Consider the following 24821-nt stretch of genomic DNA (forward strand, 5'->3'; position numbering starts at 1 on the left):
ATACTTCAAAGTTGTAGTACTTTGACATTTTCAAGGCCAAAATACAAAAAAGCAAATAAGTCAAAAGCACAAAGAGACACCTGCTGAGGGCCCAAAGGTGCGTTGGCGCAGTGGTGTGGTGTGCTTGATCGGTTGCCTCTGCTACAGACAGTTGGCAGGTTCAAGTCCCATGCCATCAATGTACTGGAGGACCATCGGGGGGACTGTGTCCCTCCCCTGTTTCCTGATAGTTAAAGGTGGGGGGTTATGTCTGAAAGAACTCTGCCCAGCTAAGTTTTTACAGAAAGACATTTTAGGTCTTGTGAACTCATCGGGCTTATTACACTCCCGACTGCTTCCGTAGAAGCTCAGCAGGGTGTTTTTTGGGGATCACATGGTTTTGCTGCCTTGGTGCCTCTCAAGGACTCGTATGGTATCGCCGGTCTGCGAACAAGGCCATCTGGTGGATAATCACTGAACGCACTGAAAACGCCAAAAGCACGGAAAACACCTCAGAGGCACTCGGAGCCTTTGAGGCACGTGTGGGACCTCGATGGCACTGGATGAGTTGGAGTGTCCTTCTGTAAAACCTTAGCTGGGCAGAGTTCTTTCAGATATAACCCCCCACCTTTAATTATCAGGAAACAGGGGAGGGACGCAGTCCCCCCGATGGTCCTCCAGTACGTTGATGGCATGGGACTTGAACCTGCCAACTGTCTGTAGCAGAGGCAATCGATCAAGCACACCACACCACTGCGCCAACGCACCTTTGGGCCCTCAGCAGGTGTCTCTACATGCTTTTGACTTGCTTTTTTGTATTTTGGTCTTGAAAATGTCAAAGTACTACAACTTTGAAGTATGGGACGACCGGGATTTGAACATGGAACCTCTGTGCTGAGAGTCCTTCCTTTAGACCTCTACCCCATCTCTCAGCCACTCCCTTCACATGTCTCTTTGTGTATTTGACTTGCTTTTTTGTATTTTGGCCTTGAAAACTTCAAAGTACAACAACTTTGAAGTATGGGACGACTGGGATTTGAACATGGAACCTCTGTGCTGAGAGTCCCACCTTTAGACCACTACCCCATCTCTCAGGCACTCCCTTCACATGTGTCTTTGTGTATTTGACTTGCTTTTTTGTATTTTGGCCTTGAAAACTTCAAAGTACAACAACTTTGAAGTGGACGACTGGGATTTGAACATGGAACCTCGGTGGTGAGAGTCCCACCTTCAGACCACTACACCATCTCTCAGTCATTCCCTTCACATGTCTCTTTGTGCCTTTGACTTGCTCTTCTGTATTTTGGCCTTGACAATTTCAAAGTACTACAACGTCGAAGTATGAGACGACTGGGATTTGAACATGGAACCTCTCTGCTGAGAGTCCGACCTTCAGACCACTACACCATCTCTCAGCCACACCCTTCACATGTCTCTTTGTGTATTTGACTTTCTTTTTTTGTATTTTGGCCTTGAAAACTTAAAAGTACAACTTTGAAGTATGGGACAACTGGGATTTGAACATGGAACCTCTGTGCTGAGAGTCCGACCTTCAGACCACTACACCATCTCTCAGTCACTCCCTTCACATGTCTCTTCGTGCGTTTGACTTGCTTTTTTGTATTTTGGCCTTGAAAATTTCAAAGTACTACAACATTGAAGTATGAGATGACTGGGATTTGAACATGGAACCTCTGTGCTGAGAGTCCGACTTTTCGACCACTATCTCTCAGCCATCTCTCAGCCACTCCCATCGTATATCTCTTCGTAGTCTTGAAGTGTTTATATGTCAGCCTTCAGTTAGTAAAGTTGAAAAGCAATGAATCATAGAATGACTCGGATTTGAACATGGCATCTCCATGCTGAGAGTCTGATCTTTAGACCGCTACACCATCTCTCAGCCACTCCCTTCACATTTCTCTTCATGCTTTCGACCTGCTTTTTAGTTTTTTGGACAGAATCTGAAGGAGTAAGAGCAAAACAAATGTTTTACAAAAGTCAGCCTCCTGGTGGCGCTCTAATAGGCATATGTGAAAAATGCAGGGCAAAGGTTTTTCCTTGGCCTCTAGGGAGTGTGCGTGCAAAGTTTCACGCAGATTGGTGCAGTTATAGGTAAAAATGTGAATCGGCCTGTTATAGCGCCACTGTAAAATAGAGTTCTAATATTGGTTCACAGGATATTTGAACATCGCCATGGAACATCGGCAAGAATGTTTGACAACTGGGTTCCGTTTAAGCCATTTATTTCCGTTGCACACATGAGCATACTGTTATTGGGCAAGGAGGTGATGAGGCTTCACGGTTATGGTTTTTACTAAGAAAGACAGAAACAAACACATAATTATCATACAATTCAACAACACATTAACAAACAACAATTAAGACAATGAGTAGCACTCTAGAGGAATGGGTAGGCCTAAACACCAAACATTACATAGTATTCTCTAGGTTAACTTACTGCATTTCATTGAGTACTACCAAGTACATTATGTGCACTTTCAAGGCAAGCAGGTGAACTGTAACATTAATTACATTTATCACAACCCAATAATCATGAATTATCAACTGAACTCACTTCAATGACGCATAACCAAGGCCCACTGAGACTCTAGGACAGAGGAGTTGCTGCTGCTGCTGCTGACAAACAATAACTGAAGTGACAGGCACTCAGGCAGTATATATAGCAGGCCTCTAATGAGGAGTGAGTGAGGACAGGTGAGGTGACAGGTGAGGTGGGTGGAGCCAATCAATGGGATTAGGCCAGGGGGAGGGTTGCTGTTTCTGACTAGGTTGACTCTTTTCTACAGCCGCCCCCAAATACTGTAAGGATTTGAAACTCCCAAGAGTCATACTAGGAAGAGTGAGTTGGGGGTCGTTAGGGATTTCAGGCAGGGAAACTGGGTGCACATGGAAGTAGTGCCAGCGGCTGAGGAGTTCAGAGCACAGATGACACCAAAGCAGAGAGGGGTCCCGCCGCCCCATGAAAAACAAATTTGGGCTCACAGGGTCAGGGTCTGTGATGCTGGGGACAACTACTTGGTTAGGGTTGAGTAAGTGACTGGTCGATGGTAGGGGTCTCTGAGCCTTGAGATGGATGAGGTCTTCTCCAATGCCATCCCTCCGTGCCCGTCTCAGGATTCCCATATCGGCCGGAAGATGATCAGCTGCAGTGGGGGTTATGGCAGCATCAGGAGAATGTTTCAGCTGGACTGAATCATCACGGAGGGCCAGGTTAGGTCGGCAATGGCTGGAATATGGAACAGACCTGATGGTCGCAACTTCTTCACAGAAGGGCTTGATCTCGAACTGATGGCCACTCACGTCTGGGTTAGGGCCATCCAGGGCTTGGGGCCAGGTGTCAGCATGGTAAAGGAATTGAGGGTCTTTGTTTGGCTGCTGGGTCTCCATTTGATGTGGAACCGCCTGGATAGATGGAGGGGCATTGCTGATATGAAAGCACTTGGCAGCAGAGGGGTGAGGTTCAGTGTACCTGGTTGGACCTTGCAGTGTCCAGCCAAGACGAGTCTTAACTGCTGCTGGTGCTCCTGATGGGCCAAAACGCACTGGGGCAATAGGTGAGATCAGGTTGATATTATCTGAACCAATCAGAAGTAGTGGGGTGACCTTGTGCATTGGTGACAGTGGCAGTCTACGTAGGTATTTATGTTTCCTTTGGAAGGAACTGACAGGGTGCGTGTGCTCAGACAGAGCAAGTCGATCGGCAGTGAAGGCATGATTGATTTGAAACTCCCTGGAACTGCAGGTCGAGCTCACCTTAAAGGAGACACAAGCACCCTTCAGCCTCTCTACTCCTTGCCTTACTGTTTGGAGGGCCAAGTCCTCTGGTTCTCCATGAAGCTGAAGTCTCTGGGCTGCGGACGGCAGAAGGATTGTTCGCTCTGACCCGTCGTCCAGCAGTGCAAAGGTCTCTAGGGTGTGGCTGCCATTTCGTAAGAGGACTTTGACTAATTTCAAGAGGACATGACCTGTGCGAGTTGGGCGATCAAGGTATAGGGTCTGGGCAGTGGAATTTACATGGTAAGAACTTACATCAGATGTATTGTTGATCTCACAAAGGACCTGTAGGTGTCTCCTCTGGCAGGTATTACAGTCTCTCTTGAGTGTGCACATAGCTGCCAGATGTGGTCGGGCACAGCGCCAACACCTCCTGTTTTTCTTGATCCATTCTATGATTTGCTCTTTGTTCAGGACTTGGAAATCAGCACACTGGCTTATGTGATGACTTGTTGAGCCACAGTAGGCACAGGGGGACACAGGGGAGTGTTGAGGTTCGAAATGCTCACCAATGCCGTCAGCTCCATAGAATATGGTTGTAGCCTGGGTAGGTGCTTGTGGTCTGTGTGATCGAGGGGGGTTTGAGCCTGTGCTATCCCATCTTGGTTGGCAGCGGGACTCCATTTGCAGCCACTCAGAAAGGTTGGTGAGGTTGTAGGCGGCGTCTGCCTGGGTTCTATACATGTGACGTTTGAAACGGCTTACCTGGTCATATGGGAGTTTTTCCAGTAGCCGATCTACATGTGAGCCACAGAAAAGTTCAGCCTGGCCCTGGTCGGCCATAGTTCTTAACAGCCCAACCAGGGCTTGAACACGTAGGGCAAAGGCGTCGAGGGCATGACCATCTCCTGGACATACTGGGGGGAGAGCCATTATGGTTTTCAGTTCCTTGAGAGCCAACTGCCGTGGCTGGCCATAACGGTCATCAAGGGCTCTCAAGGCTTCTGTGAATGGCTGCTGGGCATAGGAATAGGCTAAAGCCAGGCGTCTGGCCTGGTCCACTTTAAGATGGTCAAGAAGAATGTGGAACTTGAATTCTTCGGTTTCATCTGGATCTAGTAGGTTGTTTAGAGCCATTCTCAACATCCTGTATTCTACCTCATCCTCTCTAGTGAAATTAGGGAATTTAGGGGCTTCAACTGGCCTGTAGTGCCTGGATCGGACAGCAGGAGGTGCTGCTGCAGGCTGCTGAGGGGCTGGAGGAGGGGCTGGAGGAGGGGCTGGAGGATGAGGTTGGATTGGAGGATTGGAAGGTAAAGGACTGGGTGAAACTGGCTGAAGGTGAAGAACTGGGAGATGCGTAGGTATGGAGGAAGGTGAAACTGAGGGATAAGACATGAGCTGGCAAGAGGCTGGATGGTGTAAGGGGACCAGTTGATTATGGGCTGGAAGAAGGGGGGGGGGTGACCTGGTTGCAATCTGGCCTGGTGGGCTAGGATGCAATGCATTTGGGTGATTGGTCAAGGGGAGGCGCTGCTTTCTGGTCTGGAAGCTGCCTGTCGCTCCATGAGGCGCTGCAAGATTTCTCCTTGCTGCTTCACCGTCTCAAGGAGGTATTTAATGATGTCAGCTTGGCTGGGCTCTGGATCCCCTTCTGATACTCTGGTAGCAGCTGTGATAGGTGACTGGGCTCTGCTTGGGCTCGTGAGGGGTTGGCCATCGTCAGGGTGTTCAACTTCCTCTTCAGAGTGCTCAGAATCCTCTTCCTCCTCCTCCTCATCGCCTTCATGCTCATGTGTGTGTTCTATGCTGGTAGCTCGGTTCACAAAGCCAACTTCGAAGCCTTCTAGGTGCGTAGGTGGGCGGTGTTGACGTCGAGGGTGGTGAGCTGCTTCGGTTGGCTCCTCTTCAGCCATGGCAATATTCACATCCGGTTCTCGAAGGACCATGTAAAATAGAGTTCTAATATTGGTTCACAGGATATTTGAACATCGCCATGGAACATCGGCAAGAATGTTTGACAACTGGGTTCCGTTTAAGCCATTTATTTCCGTTGCACACATGAGCATACTGTTATTGGGCAAGGAGGTGATGAGGCTTCACGGTTATGGTTTTTACTAAGAAAGACAGAAACAAACACATAATTATCATACAATTCAACAACACATTAACAAACAACAATTAAGACAATGAGTAGCACTCTAGAGGAATGGGTAGGCCTAAACACCAAACATTACATAGTATTCTCTAGGTTAACTTACTGCATTTCATTGAGTACTACCAAGTACATTATGTGCACTTTCAAGGCAAGCAGGTGAACTGTAACATTAATTACATTTATCACAACCCAATAATCATGAATTATCAACTGAACTCACTTCAATGACGCATAACCAAGGCCCACTGAGACTCTAGGACAGAGGAGTTGCTGCTGCTGCTGCTGACAAACAATAACTGAAGTGACAGGCACTCAGGCAGTATATATAGCAGGCCTCTAATGAGGAGTGAGTGAGGACAGGTGAGGTGACAGGTGAGGTGGGTGGAGCCAATCAATGGGATTAGGCCAGGGGGAGGGTTGCTGTTTCTGACTAGGTTGACTCTTTTCTACACATGAGGCTGATTTGAAAGTTTTCAAGTGGCATTTATTCATGGGCCAAGTGGGAATCTATGTGAAAGATTTCACGGAAATCGCATGCTGCGTACATGATTTGAGGCATTTTGTTCAAAACGAACCAATCCTGCAAACTTTGGAAGCCAATCTTAACCAATCAGGACAGATCCGTGTTGATCACATGACTATAGAGATACTGTGTACCGATTCGTGTGTTGTTTGGACAAAATCTGCAGGAGTAATATCCAAAAATGTGTTTTGCAAAAGTCGGCCTCATGGTGGAGCTATGACAGGCTGATCTGAAAAATATGGGGCAGAGGTTCTGCTGTGGCATCCAGGGAGTGTGTGTGCGCAGTTTCACAGCGGCCGGGCGGAGATTAGCTGGTCGCAGACAGAAGGACGGACGGACACACGGACGGACGGACGGACGGACAGGGGGCAAAACATACTCTCTCGCCATGCCTTTCGGCCTGGCGGAGACAATAAACAAAACCACTTTTGGGCAGAAAATAAAATATGTCCGCCAGATTTTTTATTTATATACTCCACAGTGCCCTCTACAGGTCTGGTCAATGGTAATTTATGACCAGACCTGGATCAGCTATTTTTGAATACCCGAAAATGTTTATGTAACTTAAGTCTTTAAACCAGATGTCTTCAGCAGGGGGTCTGTGACCCCTAGGCGGTCCTCAGAGTTACTACAGGGGGTCCGCCAAATTTTTGTGTGATAGGGAACATTATAGCAGAAAATAGCTCAAAATTAGATGTAGAGGGGAAAAAAGAGCAGAGCAATTACAGAGCCAACGGTAAAGTTGAATAAATATTGAGGGTTTAAAAGGTTAACTATCTAAAAATACACATTAGCATGAATCGAACAAAAAACGTTGAAGACTCCTGCTTTAAACTATTCCTCATTTTGCTGAGGACCCCCCAGACCTATTTATGAGTGTGTCCGTCTGACAGGTTTGTGCATGTGTCCGAGTGAGTGAGTTTGTGTGCATGCTTGTGTGTGTGCAATCGTGCACGTGTGTGCGTGCAATGCATACGTACGTATGCATATCCCCTGCTTGCTCCTCCATCCTCCTGTGTCTAATTAACTGTAACGAGGCTGCGAGGCAGAGGTTTCTGGATCTCAGAGCCTCTCCCCTATCCCCTGCCCAGCTAGACACCCCTGTAACCCCCCGTCTCTCTCTCTCTCTCACTCTCTCACTCTCTCCCTCTCTCTCTCTCTCTCTCTCTCTCTCTCACTCTCTCTCTCTCTCTCTCTCTCTCTCTCTCTCTCTGGCAGTCTGTCAACATGGTAAGAAGGGAAATCTCTGCAGTGCAGATCCAAACTAGGCCAAAACAAGGCTCGAAAACAAACTATTTGACCAACTATTTATTTAACCATATGAACCTTAGCGTCCCTATTCTGGGGGGGTGGGGGAATAGCTGATCTCCAAGCTCACAACGCGGTGCGACACGTTGTGGCGTTGGGTTGTGAGGTTGCGTTGCTATTTTTGGTGAAGAGATTTGTTTTATTTGGTTTAAGTGGTGAAAATGCAAGCGCACGCAGCCTTGCGTGCACACACACACACACACACACACACACACACACACACACACACACACACACACACACACACACACACACACACACACACACACACACACTGTGTTGTCGATCATGTTCTGACAGGATGACAGCACAGACATTCTCTCTCCTGATTGGATCAGTCAAGGAGAGAGGCCCTTTGATTGGACTGTAATGAGGAAACAACATTTATCCAGACTGGAAGTTTAGGTGCAATGGAGCAGGCAAACAGAAGTCAGCGCCAAAGACGTTTTGTGTTTCTCTGAAAAAAGGAAGATTTTTTTTTTACAAGATGTACAGTGGGCAACAGTGGGCAACATCAATACAAACCTGTCAGAATCCACAGCTCTTCAGATTCATATTTAACCACTTCAATTGACACAAGTAAATATGTATTTACTTGGCTGACCGACGTCATCCCAAAGCCTATACCACTTATACACACAAAGACGTGCTGTGACAGTAGCCACTTTGAGTGGCAGTTGGGGCAAACGCTCTTGCCAAAACATGATTTACAATTCTGTGCCTATCGGTAGTTCGGTACACAACTCGGACGGAGCTGAGTCGGCTCAAGCGAACTTCGCAACGTTCGGCACGGTGACCTGTTCGCCTTAGCTTAGCGGTGCCTCTCGTGGCTCAAGTTCGATTGAGACAGTGCGCCTCCGTCGCAGCTGACCGGGGTCCCCCAGTGGTCTATACTAGTAGGGCCCATCCCTTTCCCCCACTACACCAAATATCTTTTCCAAAAATAGCCGATCTACAAGCTCACAGCTTGTAGATCGGCTATTTTCGCTGAATGTTCCATAGGGACAATAGGTCATGTGGTTAAACAGCTCATTAACACAAATCATCTCATGGCCTGTTCTGCTGTGGTTGTGTGTGTGTAAACTTATGTGTGTGCTCTCTGTCTCTCTCTCTCTCTCTCTCTCTCTCTCTCTCTCTCTCTCTCTCTCTGTGTGTGCGTGCGCGTGCGCTGCGTGCGGTGTGCGCGCGCATTGACCTGTGATTGTCTGCCTGTCTCCACCACTAAACAGATTAACATGGAGCCAGGGGGGGAGAGAGACACACACACAGGTCACTGTTTCAATCAGAAAATATCTGATGACATTGTTCATCCATTCTCTCCATCTAACTCTCTCTTCCTCATAAAAGTTGGTTAAAATGACAGTGGTGAATCAGCAAGTCTTGTTCAGCTCATTGACTATGACTCGAAGTATACAGTACTTGACACTATGCCAACCATTTTCCCAATCATACCATGGTTTGTCAGATTTTTGAGCTAGCTACTGGATTCCGTCCATTGAAAATCTAATTGCTGACACTTGAAACTTGCTTGAGATAGTTAATCCAACACAGCAAACTTTATTCCGCCTTTAGTTTTTGTCAAAGTTACGTTAATATTGTTGTATTTTTAATGTTAAGTCGTGATTGATTTGAAAAGCGAGAAAATAATTGACATTATGAATGAAATCCAAACATCCACGACTTACTGTATTAACCATGTTTATGGTTAAAACATTAGCATGTGTGTTAACATGGTCATTGCATGTACATTTTGGTACTCATTGTTAGGGCTGAAACTATTATTTCCTTAGTGATTAAATTACTTCTTTGATTCATCTAGATGTGTGTGTGTACGTATTAGGGCATTAACGACTTCAGATTTGAGCAAATCGACTCGTCTGTCCAAAAAAGTCGAGTCACTGCGTCATTTGAACGCGTCATCACATTGACACACAAGGGGGGGCACAAAGACTGCTGACCAACAATGAACAACTTGTATTAAATATCTCTGCAATATTAACAATGTATAGTTAACTGCAGAATGATTCAGGCCTGACCACAATACAGTTAAATGCAGCAGGATGATTACTGTCAACAAAAGACTAAAACCTTGTCATACCTTAAATTGTTTGGTAAATGAAACTTACCTGGAGTTCATAGAATAGCCTTAAAGGTTTCATGACGTTCAGTTTTACCACACATTAAAAGTCTTTGTCATGGTCCTTCAAACGTGTATAAAAAGTTTTAACAAAAAATTCCACTCCATTGATCCATGGCAGGTGTTTTTCTCTCACATTTCTAAAGCCTTTTCAACTGCAATGAAAAAAATTATCTTTGCCTGCGGGTGTCGCTGTTGAGGGATTTTGCCTGTCAATCATCGCCTCTGCTCCGCCCCCCCCCCCAAAGGAAAGGATAGGGGAGGGGAGGGGCTAGGAGGAGAGTGGGCGGGATTTATGGGATGTGACTTCACTGCCGAAGGGCCAAGCTCAGATTACTTTTCAGCCTAATTATTCAGAAAACCCCAGACCACAGAAAATCCATTGAATGTTCAAAGTTCAGATTTTTTGGGTGTAATTGAGGTCATAAAACCCCCCAAAAAACATAAAAAATAAAAAAAGTGAAAATGAATGTCATAGAACCTTTAAAGTCATCCTTTCTCCCTTAACATACTGTAACCTACGGCTCTTGTTTTGATGTTAATATTATACATTCCATGGCAGCCAGCAACATTGGATAAAGATGCATGATGTTGGCTGCATTTATCCTACAGGATAAAGTTTGCATGGCTATAGTTTTGCTACTGTATTAAAAAAATGTTTTATTTTAGAGAAATAATCGATTATTTTAATAAAATGTATTTTTTATAATGGTGTTGGATTAACTGTTGCACCGCTATTCATCATTTTGAAAAGAGGCCAGTGTAGTGCCAGGCTTTAGGTTTATGGTCGGAAACAGAGTTAGGTGTGGCTTTGGAATCAATGATAAGCAATGACTCAATGCCCTTACCAGTGTAATGCATTCATCTGTTTGTCAGTGTCTGAAAGGTAATTTGATTTACTCCATTGGACTCTCGTATAAAGTCATTTGTCATGGTGTCACTATTCTCATCTCTTCTATCTTTCAGTTTGTCTCTCTCTCTTTCGTAGATAATGGTCTATAGAACCATTTAGCTTGAGGATAAAGAAACCAGATTGAACAAAATATGTCTTAACTTTCCCACAATTCCTGTGTAATATACATTTCTTTATTGCTATATCAAGTCAATACTGTGTGAGGAACAACTGGAGTTCAAATATTGATGTTTTGAATATTCTGGTATGGAAAAAAATAAAGATGCCTGCCAATTTACATTGTATTACTTCAAATTATACCTAACTTCTATCCTATTGAATCTAGAATGGTGATGTTGGTGCCTATACCTATGTTATCATGAATGAGTAAATGAGTAATTGTATAAAAATAAAATAAATATGATTGGAGCATATCTAATATGATATTTCACACAAAGCAGCCACCCCAGAAATGTTTAGACATGGAATGGAACTGGTTAGAAGGACAACTGTTAGAATGGCAACTGAGCACCTCAACCCACATCAAGTCCCTCTGTTGGTTGTGGACAACCACTCTATGACCTGGCAAAAAAAATGGATTGGTCCTTCCCTGACATTTTTGGGGAAGACAAGTTTGTGGTGATGCTAGGTGGGCTCCACATTGAAATGGCTTTGTGGAGCACCATGGGAGATCTTCTGCGTGGGTCAGGATGGCCTGAAGCCTTGAAGGAAGCTGGGCTAGTGAAGTTAGGCACCCGCCACATCATTTCTGAAAGCATCCAATGTAATGAGAACAAGATATGCCCATCAAGTTACTGTTGTGGTACTCAACAGCCTTCTGAAGCGAGCCTATGAGGGCAGTGGAACTGAGATGGCCCTTGACGATTGGGTCGTGGTAGTTTCCCAAGAGAGCCCAACATAAAAATGTTGGCTGCTTGTACACAAGTACCAACAGATCATATTCATGTTTATCCGAGCACATCGGGAACGGAAGTTCGAACTCAAGGTCAATACCCTACGGATGCTTGTGCCTTTGTTCTTTGCTCTTGATCACCAGAATTATCAGAGACATGGAACTTCTCCCAGATTGCATCAAGGCAGAGTTTGAGAATGGACACTAGACGATAAATCGAAGCAATCAGCGTTTCTCATCCATACCAATCGATCAGGCACACAATCAAGCCAACAAAAGGGTGAAAGGGGTTGGTGGGATAATTGGTCTGACAGAGAACCCTGGCATGTTGGAATGGTGGATCTTGACTGGCCCAGAAAGCAGCCGTGTCATTTAGGAATTTACCACTACAAACAACAACGATGATTGGGAAGAACTTCCTCATCACAAGGAAGGCTCTGCATCTCAACACCGATTTCAACGCCATGCCAAAGACCTGATGGAGGTGTTGCTGAGCAATGGGAATCCCTTTGAGGAGGGCAACATTAGACAACAAGGTGTGTGAGTCTGCGGCTGCTGCCGTATCTGTGCCAATAATTTGAGTCCCGGGGTCATCCATCAGGGGGTCATCCCTATGTTCCCCAGGTTCTATGTTCCCTGGTGCTATGTTCCCCGGTTAGGGCTAGGTAAGCGGGGAACATAGAACCTGGGGAATATCATGGGGTGTGTAATTGATAGAAAATAAGTAATTTTTTGGCTGAACTACTCCTTTAACGCCTCTGTGTGTGAATCTTTTAACAACATGTACACCAGCTTTGATTGATTGATTGAATATTCTATTAGGCAAAACTGTAAAACAGCACAATTACAGTTAAAATACTTTGTCTAAAAAGTCCATCCAAAAAAGTCCTTGCGGTCCTTGTATTCAATTCATAAACACATAAAATAGCACCATAAAATAGCTCCCCTAATTCAGCAGAAATAGCAAATCTACAAGCTGTCTGAGCTTGTGGCTTGGCTATTTTTGTCAAAGAGATTTGGTGTAGAGGGAAAACAAGGAATGGAAGAAGTATAGACGGATTTCTTGTTTACCAACATTGAGACTGCACACGCAGGTGCCGGTTTCATTTAATCAATTCCCAACAGATCCCCAAACCTGTTGTTTTGGGGAGTGCTGGTTTCTGTTCATTCAACCTCCTCTTGTATGTTGGCTAGCGAGACATATATACTTCACCCCGCATGGTATTGCGTGCCGAGAACAGCTGACATAAGCTCACATTGCGTCGCGGATGTGAGCGTTGTGAGCTTGGAGGTCTGCTGTTCTCGGCCGTTCTCTGCGCACAACACCTTCGCACGGTGGAGCATAAATTAGGTTTTAGGGGATACAGCTGCGCGATCAAGCAGGCTATGGTACCGTGATCATAGGGAGTGCTCCCTCTGTGACTGGAGGTGGGGTTTGGGGGACAACTGCTTTGAGAATCCTATTATTGTTTACACACAACATAAACCAAGGTATATATTTCAAGAGCGACAGATCACAGTAAACATACGTCCTAAGCATTCTTCCTCCACACTGGGAGGAGAACAGCATCTGAAAGTTTGATGGGATGCATTTTTACACTTGAGTGCAGTGACCACTTTTACATTGCATCTATTGAGCGGTAGGTTTCTTTCTTTACTGGTTATTATCAGTGTGACGTTGTCTGTGGGGGACACCGGTCAACTATAAGTATATAGGTTGTGCGGCACGAAGTTGTGGGGCACCATGAATCAGGGCCCAGTATGCAAATATGGGGCGAGTTTATCAGCGGAGATTTTTTTTTATCCGCCCCTTGGAAATGCAAACAGAGATTCCAGACTAATATCTACGCAGTGATATTAGTCTGGCCATGCCAGGCTAGATCTAACTAACACAGCATGAATGTGTTGTGTATTAACCTGAAGATGTATCATGGGAGTGAACACACAGCAGAGGTGAAACATGGTCTTCCTGTGGTTCATAACCAAGTGTTGATTGAGGAGCTCATGCGACCAGAAGCACGGTCTGTTCCCTTGATTAATACTGGTCCTGGGCAACTCTTGCTGTGATATACTACCGCTTCAGAGGGACATAAGTCATACCGATTCAGTGAACTGCTCAGGGAAAACCTTCATAAAACTGTGGGCTAGGAGGAGCCAGGCTTTCGCTGAGGGCTGAGCACAACCATGATGTTGTTTAAACGTGTGTTAGGTATTGATTAGAGACTGACCGATGCCAGACTTTGGGGTCCGGTCACGATTTTGGAGCCACCAATTACCAAAGTTTTGACTGATAAAAAAAGTGCATAATCTATTATGTTTGTTTCTATTTGAGTCTACAAGTTTCTATTTGAGATAATAAAATGTTTTAAGCTAACACAAAAAAGTCATGGTTACTGTATGTAGTCAATAGCCTCGGGAACCAACCGTTCCCCAGCCATATGGTCCATAGGTCTGGAGCCTAACTCCTGTTTCATTAGCGTGAGGCAGCTTGATGTACATGTACACCCCCTGGACATGAGGCTAGTACTGTATGTCACATGATGCACAAGTAGCCCCCCTGGACACGACGCTAGTATGTCTCATGATGTAGGCCTACATGTACACCCCCTGGACATGACGCTAGTACTGTACAGTATATGTCACATGATGTACAAGTAGCCCCCTTGGACATGACGCTATTATGTACAGGTACACCCCCAGACATGACGCTAGTACTGTATGTAATGTCGCAGGGACTCAACCCCAAACTAACCCTTGACGCTGAGTGCCAGGCAGGAAGGCAATAGGTACAATGTTTATAGTCTTTGGTATGACTGTGCTGGGGATTGATAACCTCTCAGTCTCAGGGTGGACACTCTAACCACAAGGCCACTGAACTGAGCTTAATTTATGTGGGACATGCAGTATACAATTTGTGATAGCATGACATGATATCTACACAGACTTACTGTATGCTCATATATAACACTCACAAAAACACTTTCTAAGACAGATACACACTGACACATCGACACCACCTTGTGCACGACTACACAAGATCTTCACATTGGCAGGCACATGGACACAAACACACACCCATGCACGTGCGCAGCGCAAGCACGCACGCACAAGCACACGCACCCCCCCTTCATAACCACACAAACAGACAGACAGACAGAGGTTACATCAGCCCGTTGGTATGGCAACCACTATCATTTGCCAATGTGACCCAACTATAATGTCATTATCTGTGGCTTTCTCTGATTGGAGAGAAAATGATCATTTGGATGATTGTCTGCTGAGCTCAAAACAGTAGTGACCTGCCATTTACCAGAGATGGATGGATGAGAGTGAGAGACAGGGATGGAAGGAGAGAGAACAATGAAGAGACGAACGGAATGGGAGACAGAAACAGAAAGACGGAGGGAGAGATGAGACAGAGAAGAATGCACACACATAAATTGACCACTTAAACACACTATACTCGTGTTGTGATGTGTTGTGTGCTTATAGATTAGCTATTTGCCCCCAGAAGAGGGAGGCTAGAGTTCAAGTGGTTGAACTATGACAAAAGAAAAAAGAATGATTGAGAGAATGGCAGACGGTCACAGTTTCAGTAATTACTTTCCTCTGAAGTGCTGATTCAGTCTGTGCTGAGGATAGGGTGAACACACACACACGCAAAAGTCTATTCACAGTCTCGGTTTTTGTTGTTTTACATCATAGCTCCTAGGGGGCGAGCTGTCTAGAAGGGTGTGTGCGTGTGTGTGTGTGTGTGTATGTGTGTGTGTGTGTGGCTAATCTGGCAAACCACTGGCGGGGTGAATCACAAAAGGAAAAAGAGAGAGAAAAGAGAAGAGAAGCAGCAGTTCAGTTCCACAATCACCAGATAACGTGTTCTCCCTCCGCGCAAATCACACCGTTGTCATAGGAACACAGTACATGTTACCCCGAGAAGTCATCCCCGGCCGGGCGCCAATCAACCTCCCTGTGTGTGTGTGCGCGTGCATGTGTGTGCGTAATAGATTCCATGTCTGTGCCCATTGCCCTGTGTACACGACACGTGCTTACGCACGTTGTCTGTCGGTCACTGTGTGTGTGTGACGAACCAGGCAGAAAACTGTTCCTTGATTGATAGATCCTTTTTTGTCCTAGAGGAAAATAATTTCCACTGTATGTACCTTTTATAGAAATAATGCGTGTATACATTCTCCATGCATACTGTATTTACATCTATACATGTACATTCACATTGAACAGATACTGTATGAACAAGCCTTCAATATGTACAGTAGTATAGATACGGTACTCACATCAGTGAGCCACTTGCCACATGAAGCCCGATTCCGTGCAACGTCCTGTGTTGACAATTTGTCTACAAGCTCACAACACGTTGCTGTGTTGAGATGATAGAGGAACGGCTTGACCAGGGGTCAAGTGATATTCATAGTGAGGGCTTCTTGGTGTTGTTGAGGCGTGAGAGGTAGGGGTCCTTGAGGGGGCTCCAAGGGGTACACAGTAAAATCCTCTTTTAATTTAACAAAGAGAGTGAACAAATGACCCGTAGGGGTCCATTTGGTTACATTTGTAGAAATGTAAACAAATGGCCAGTACACATAGATAAATTAACCCATTACCCTGAGGCCCATTCTACAAATGTCTTCTAAATCCCAACAGTTTTCTAAAAAGCGTATGTTTCTATATCAGTGGTTCTCAAACTTTTTCATAATTGTCAAGGACCCCCAAAATTATATGTATTTGGCCGCGGACCCCCCCCATCTCAAAATATGTTGTTCCAGGGAACCCCAGAAGCAAAGATTGGAGTTAAAAATGTTCGCTTTAAAGGAATACATATATTCAAAGATTTGCACACATTTTCACAATTTTTCAAAGATAGCAGATCTACAAGCTCATAGCGCGAACAAGCTATGAACTTGTATACTGCTATTTTTGAATAGCCAAAGTGTAAAATAATGCTTTTTAGCTCAAATCAAAAAATGACATAGATGCGTTCCAGGTCTTAATGGGTTAACAATAAAAATGTTGTCCGTGCACCAACTTAGAGAAATTAGTAAGTAAACTTCACCATTACATTCACAAGTAAGTGCAATTAGAGATCACTCTGATTAATTGTCACTCAAATAATTGCGATTAACGATTTCATTGTGTTTCTGTTGTTGAACATTATTGGAAGATTCTGAATAAAAATTACATTTCTGGCTTCGTAAACAAAAGGTTAACAGGGCAGATGTGACATATTTAATGATTATGCTGAAAATAATTGCGATTATCTCAAATAATTGCGATTAGGCGACTATGTAATAATTGTGACAGACCTACTTGTGGGATGCGATGATGCGACATGAGAGTGTGGGCTAGTCCAGTGGTTCTCAACCTATGGGTCGGGACCCCAAGGGGGGTCCCCGCATGATTTTGGGGGGGTCCCCAGATGACAGTGAAGTGACAATTCAAGGACTTTTAATACCTAAAAAAAAAAGAAAAAAGAAAAAGACCACCAAAAGTAGGCTATTCAACAAACTACACTATAAAAACGGGTCAAACATTGGCCAAATTGTCAATTAATATAAGAAAGAGGAATTTATTTAAAAATAGCCGATCTACAAGCACAACGCTTCGCGTTGCGAGGCGCTGTGAGTTTGTAGATTGGCTTTTTTTTTTTACAATATTTATCTGTGGAACCGAGCCAAACTAAATGTAATGCCTCAACTCCTACAATTCCAAGTGCTTGTCAGGGTTGGGGGGTCCCCAGTTCAAATATGATTATTTTGGGGGGTCGCGGCCTGAAAAGGTTGAGAACCTCTGGACTGCCCTCCACACACTAGGGGTGGGACGATATGGGTACCTCACGATACGATATGTATCACGATATTAGGCCCACGATAACAATATATATCACGATATCTGAAAATGCCGATATATTGCGATATCACGATATATTGCATGAAATTTCACCAACGATATATCACGATATCTGAAAATGTCGATATATTGCGATATCACGATATATTGCATGAAAATTCACCAACGATATATCACGATAGTCCTTGTATTCAATTCATAAACACATAAAATAGCACCAAACAGTTCAAAATCATCATTACACAAATACATATAGATTTTTTTTTAATATCGATATTTTTCGGGAGGATATTGATTATTTATCGCGGGAGAAAGTATCGCGATATATCGATATATCAATATATCGTCCCACCCCTACCACACACCCTCCTGTCTAGCGTCAGGGTCTTGAGTTCTGCGGCGTTGTTAGCTCCGCTGTCGCGCCTCAGTGCATCTACAGTACATATACCTACAGTATATGGTGCGCCTCTTCCTTTCCTGGCTGTGCTTGGGTTGGCTCCCAATGTGTCACTTTTCGGGCCGGGTGCCTGACGCTGCAGTGCCCCCTGTCTGTGATCCATGGTAGGGTCCACGTAGAGGTCCACATTTCTGATGTGGTCCGCCCAGTTGTGGTGTTCTCCATCGTGTTATATACAGCAGTGGTTCTCAAACGTTTTCACGTCAAGAACCCCCAAAATGATATGCACTCGGTGCCACGCTATGAGATTGCATATCTGCTAGTTTTGAATAGCCAAAGTATAAAATATTGTTAAGGTGGTTAAAATGATTGTGACCCTATATTAACTCATTTTGCTGGTTGACCCCCTGGAACCCCCCCAAGGACCCCTGGGGGTCCCTGGACCCCACTTTGAGAACCAATGATATACAGTACATTAGGTTATAAGCCACATAGAGCCACATACATTACATTACATTACATTACAGTCATTTAGCAGACGCTTTTATCCAAAGCGACTTACAATAAGTGTATTCAACATCGGTAGGGAACGAAAACTACTAATCACCAGAAGTCTTTAGTGCATTTTCTGCAAAAACAAGCAACCAAGAGTATACCTAGAGTATACCTAGCGCTAAGGTAAAAGTGCAATATATCAGCTACCTATTTCCTTAAACAGATGAGACAAAATAGCTAAATCAAATGAGCATGAGCTAAAACAAATAAGTGTATCGACTAAACAAGATCCAATAAAAAATACAACAATAGAAAACAAGCGTTCGTACAACTAGTTAACAACAAGTAGGCCAGGCAGAGAGGAAGGGTAGTGTTTCCTGAAGAGGTGGGTTTTCAGCCTGCGGCGAAATATGGGCAGTGACTCTGCTGTCCTAACATCAGTGGGAAGTTCATTCCACCACTGTGGGGCCAGAACAGAAAAGAGTCGTGACCGTGTGGATCGGCCAGAAGGACCCTTGAGTGATGAGGCAATCAGTCGCCCCGAGGTGGCAGACCGAAGTGGTCGGGCAGGGGTGTAGGCATCGACCATAGCCCGGAGGTAAGAAGGAGCTGTTCCTTTCACTGCCCTATAGGCTAGCACCAGGGTTTTGAACTGGATGCGAGCCGCTACGGGGAGCCAGTGTAGAGAACGGAGAAGGATGGTTGTGTGGGAGAACTTGGGGCGGTTGAACACCAGACGAAAAAATCTTATTTTCTATCAATTACACACCCCACGAAGCATTGAATTCGAGTTTTTTTTTTTTTTTGTCACATTCTTGAGCCAATAATTTGATGATAATAATAAAAATGCTAATTATCCGGAAGGAGACACAAAGGAGTTTCCTACCGGAGAGACCGCCGGTTATTAGATTATTGTCTCAGGAATGCGATAAAAACAAAAAAATCTCCATGAATTCAATGCTTCATGGGGTGTGTAATTGATAGCAAATAAGTTATTTTTTTGGGTGCTTTAACACCAGTTCTCTCTCCTTAACTTAAAGTCACCTATACTGTATCACTTGGTTAAGACGTGTGACTTTCTATTTGCCTGCCAAGAACGCATATATACGTTCTTTGCGTTCTTTAGAATCCATCACTTGCTTGCCAAGAACGCATATATGCGTTTTTTTTTATTTTTATTTGACCCAAAGACCAAGGAGATATGATTTTTTGAAGATTTAGACTCCCATCCACTTCCTTGTTAACTTAAAACTTTATATTATATTATATTATATATTAAATTCTGTATCTCGGCTCCTGAGTACTTTTTTTTTCTCAATGAAAAATCTCTGGCATAAAACAGCTAAAAAATCTGAAATAACTCAATGTGTTAACCACATGTGCTTTTTGGATTAGAATATGGTTATTGTAAATGGTCATCTGTAACCTTTCAGTCAGAACCGTAAGCTCCCACATGGGTGTACCAGACTGAATGTACAAATTCAAAAGAACACATCACGTCAGAGTTCCGGCCCGGGAGTTGACATTTTGTTCAGAGAAACTGAAAAGATTCGGTCAGCGTGACTTTTAGAGATGTCCAAAATCCATTCGATATTGGCTTAAGTTGAGTAATTAAAGGTCTGGGAAGAAATGCCTGTTAACAAAACCAAACGCAGATGGCTGATTCAGATATATCAGCCGGTTCCAGCCGGAGCTTACTGGCTGAAGACCTCAGACAAAGGGACTAGCCAAAGACGTGACACAGTAGGTCACGGTCACGATGGGAGAATATCTCAGGCATATCGTCATGCCTGCCATGTCAAATATGAATGTCAGAAATGATGGATTACTCATGTTTATTTGGTATTGAAAGAACATTGGGAGAGTCACATGAACAAACATAGCACATTTACTGAAGCCTTTAGCATACTTCTATCTCTATAAATATGTTATATTTTCTACTATATTCTACTATACAAGTATAGTAGAATTTGAGACGTTTGATGTTGTGAGGACAATTTTCCTGGTCCTCACAAAAAGAAATGGTGGTTTTATGGTTAGGCTTACAATCAGGGAAAGATTCGGTTTAGGATTTGACTTTTAGAGGTTAGTTTTAGGGGTTTGGATTGGAGTTATGCCTCATTTATACTTAGTTGCACGTTAGTGTGGCACACCAAAAATAGCTGATCTACAAAAAAAAAAAAAAAAACTTCCTCAGCAATTAAAAACAATTCCAAAATGTTTCAAAAGTATTTCATAGATATAAACAAAAAAAGAAAAAATAAGTAGTCAAAATAAAAGATCTACAAGTTCGCAATGCGGCACGAAGCGACGTGTTGTGAGCTTGTAGATCTGCTATTTTCACAGTTTTGGGTCCCTTGGCAAATGTCTAATTTCTCTTGTGTGTGTGTGCGTGTGTGCGTGCGTGTGTGCGTGTGTGTGCGTGTGTGTGTGCGTGTGTGTGTGTGTGTGTGTGTGTGTGTGTGTGTGTGTGTGTCCAGTGTTCCTATGTCCCCCCCTGTGAGCGAGACAACCAGAAGAACAGAGACAACGTGTTGATGTGGGAGGATTACTTCACCAAGGAAGTCAGCACCCAGGCCTTCACCTGCTTCTTCAACCAGCAAAGGAGGTGACGCAACGCACACACACACACACACACACACACACACACACACACACACACACACACACACACACACACACACACACACACACACACACACACACACACACGCACGTTTACATGATATAACCCATTAAGACCCGAGGCCGATTCAACAAAATGCGTTCTAAATCAGTAGTTCTCACACTTTCAAGATTTTTCAAAAATGTTCAAAAATAGCTGATCTACAAGTTTGCTGTGAGCTTGTATACTGTATATGCTATTCTGAATAGCCAACACAAAAATCGGAAATGACACAGGTGCTTTCCCGGTTTTAATGGGATACGCACCATAGCCTATGCACAGGTACAGACACATACATGCTACACACAAGCTATATACAGTATAGTCAGGGACTATACTGTATATATATATATATATACACTATATTTATATATAGAGAGACACACACACACACACACACACACACACACACAAAATAGCCGACCCGCAAGCTCACAAGAGCTGAAAATATTTGTGTCTGTCTGTCTGTGGGTTTCATAAACATTGAGCCAATGAAAAAGTTTTAACAAAGAGCTTGTGACTAAATAACTACACTGGATCCATTGGAACACAGGTTCTTTTTTTCCCCCATTTCCTGAAAAGTAACGGTTTTGGACCACATGACAGTGACAATATGTAATATAACATGATTATGATTGTTCAAGTGTATTCTCAGGCATTGGGGCCTTATACGTACATGATGGAAAACACAACTACTGTACATTTTGCCATTGTGGTATATATTTTCATGATGTCGTTGGGCAATTTTGTCTTCACATTTTTTTATAATACTCCTGCAGATTTTGTCCAAACATCACGCAAATCGGACCTGTCCGGACGGACTTGTCCGATTTTTCATATTTCATCCTGATTGGCTAAGATTGACTTCTACTACCTGGCTTGGCTGAGATCTGTGCTCATGAGCACATTTTTCTAGTTTTCATTTTTCCTTCATTTGTATCTGCTTTTGCGCCCCCCCCTCCACAGAGTGCGATATTACAGTGCTAAAGGCTGTTGGCAGTAGAGGAGGTGTGATATAATCCATTGTTACCAAGGGACACCAGGTGTCCCTGGCAACCAGTGGTCTGGAAGGTCACATGGAGACCCAGTTGTGATGTGAGTGTTTGATAGGTTTCGTGGCACCTTGACCCCAGACTCCTGTTGTCTGAAAATGAAAATGTCTCTTTTTTTCCCCTCAAAGGTGTCCAGGGGTCATATCCTCGTCTAACCAGATTAATAACTTCTATTTTCAACAGCAGCTTTTAATCGCATAGACAGATTATATTCTTATTTTGTTTGCAATCACATAACTTTCATATTTGAATTCATAATCCATCCTGTGCTGACTATCGTATATACTTGCGCATATAAAGTAAATATAGTGTCACATACCAAGCCAATATTTGCCCTGGCTCAGGGGATGATAAAAGGACCAAGAGGGTGATAAGCTTGTGTTGACTGGTCAGATGGCTTATCTTCCCTAGGGATAATCTGACAGCCTACCAATTAGCACAGGCTAAAATGCCACTGTATGCTGAACTGGCACCATGTGGGACCTAAACAATTCCATCATCGCCGATGGAACTCACCTTGTCAAACATGGTCAAATCTCAGCTGCCAAACACAGTTGCTGGTTTGCTTTGGTAAAATTCACAGCTGAGGAGACACTGGAGTATGAGTTCATACCATTGCTTTATAATGGCGTGGCCGGCCATGTTTTCAGCCAACTCCCTCCCCACACTGTTGGGAACTCCCAGCAGGGCTGTTCTTTAGTTTGCCAGGGCATTCCCTCATACATGTTACCTATTTATAATAAGCCTATGGGTATGTAATAAACAAATTATTGCTTGGCCTTTATTTGTTGGCCTTGGTCTCCATCCTCAGGATCCTTCATCTGCCCAAGACGAAGGCAAGTGCTGATATGGCAAAGGCAGGGCAATAATCTCTTCAATATACATGTATAACAATTTTTTTCTCTTCAGTTGATTTTTTTCCCTCTATCTTATCTAGATTTCTGTAATCATGTATCATCATATCAATCATTTGTAATCCATTACATATGTTTAGCATCTAACGGTATTACCTTCTACTAAGTATATCGCATTCCAATGCGCACGAAGGAACTTTCTTTGAGTGGAGCAGGGATAAACTTACCTGAAGCGATAGAAGTGTAGACTGGGAGCCACCCTAAATCTGTCAGCTTTAAACGTTTATTATTCATAGATGCCGCTGCCTGTTGACCTGTCTTCTTTAACTCTGCAGGACATGAATAAGCATGCTAACCCCACTTTATAAGTGAAGGCTGCAGTGAAATGTGCCGGTGATTCAGCGTACAGTTGGCCATCATTCTTGTAAATGGTAAATGGTGCCTTTATATAGCGCCTTATCCAAAAGCTCTTTACAATGTGCATTACATTCACCCATACACGACAGCGGAAGCAACCATGCAAGGCATCAACTTGCTTATCGGGAGCACATACTGTACGCGTCCGTTTTGTCAACGGGGGGGGGGGGGGGAGCGTTTCACTGTTTCAGCCCAGCCCTGCACATGAACTCTGCAGCCGCACTGAGGCCTCTGCTGGAAAGCATCCCAGCCATTAACGTAACTAATAATCGGGCCGTGCGACCCGGAAATGACCGTAATAATCCTAAAACGGGAGCGAAAATATATTTTAAAAAAAAAAAATCTTTTTTTGTGGCCCAGTGGCCAATGGCCCAGCGGGCCACCGGGCATTTGCCCGGTACGCCAAATGGCCAGTCCGCCGCTGCAAGCATGATGATGTTAAAGGGTGACTTATACTTAGTTGCACACCAGTTGTGAGCTTGTACATCTGCTAATTTCGCTGAACAACACCGGTGTGCAACCAAGTATAATGGCTACTCTAATACCGCATTCTAGACCGGGATATCTTAACTTCCTCTTTCAGCGATTCACAGTCTACTCTCCTGGTGTCACTTTTTCTTGCACATCCACAAACTTCAGAAGTCAATTTATTATTTCATTTTCTATTTTGTTTTGCATTAACTTGACCCCCTGTGAACTGCACCACTACCTTTTTGTTCATTTATTGCTGTTGTGGTTTCAGACCAGACGACGTGTTGTGGCGCCGTTCCCATGATGCCAGTGTCCTCCTGCACTGTGTCCTATGGCCAACGGTCTCCCTCCTTGTGGGCACGCTCATTGTGCTGCTGACGGTGTGTGCACGCTCCCTGGCCGCGCGTGCCGAGGCCCTGCAGAAGAGGAAGTGTTCATATGAGGCCTACCAGGACCTCGGGAGAGTGGCCTCTGATCACGGCAACAAGCCAGGCCCCCTAGCCGCGTCGCCTGGCCCGGAGTCCTCGTCTACCTGTAGGACCCTGCCGCTGTTTGCTGTGCCTGTACGACGCCGTGACAGAGAACACTAGGAACCAAAAGATAAGACCTAGAACTTTGAGTGAACCTGAGAATGTCAGTGCAGAGCCTTGCAGGAAAGCGGCATGTCTCAAAGTCTTAATTCACGGCCTCTGCTTTTCGAGACGTTGCTGTGGGCAGAATGTGCTAGATTTAGAAAGCCTGCTTCTGTCTGCTTTGTTTGTTGGGCCTTAATAAAACCAGCAGCAGTTTGAGGAGAGAATGCGGGGGGATATGTAACACATCCCCCTTGATACCTGTAGATTTAAGCCAGGATATGATGTGAAGACAATGCCCCAGCTGTCTTAAAACAAAGCAAAATATCAGCTGTCAGGACCAGTGGGAGTGACCTGTGATTTTGCTGGAGTCAGCAATTTTTATGTAAACTTT

The 24821-nt window shown here is 44.2% G+C and overlaps 1 protein-coding gene across 1 annotated transcript in view; it reads left to right on the forward strand.

Moving 5' to 3' along the window:
* LOC308079520 (calcium-activated potassium channel subunit beta-4-like) overlaps positions 1 to 24445 on the forward strand; it is a gene marked incomplete at both ends in the record, with an annotated part of 43772 nt that extends 19327 nt beyond the window's left edge. Inside the window, 2 exons of the mRNA XM_080421069.1 lie at positions 20877 to 21004; positions 24127 to 24445. Coding sequence (XP_080277195.1) covers positions 20877 to 21004; positions 24127 to 24445 — 447 coding nt within the window. The remainder of the gene's footprint in view (positions 1 to 20876; positions 21005 to 24126) is intronic.
* Between the last annotated feature and the right edge of the window lie 376 nt (positions 24446 to 24821).

This window comes from Gymnoscopelus braueri (assembly GCF_963280865.1).
Source record: "Gymnoscopelus braueri genome assembly, chromosome: 23".
Classification (NCBI taxonomy): Eukaryota; Metazoa; Chordata; class Actinopteri; order Myctophiformes; family Myctophidae; genus Gymnoscopelus; species Gymnoscopelus braueri.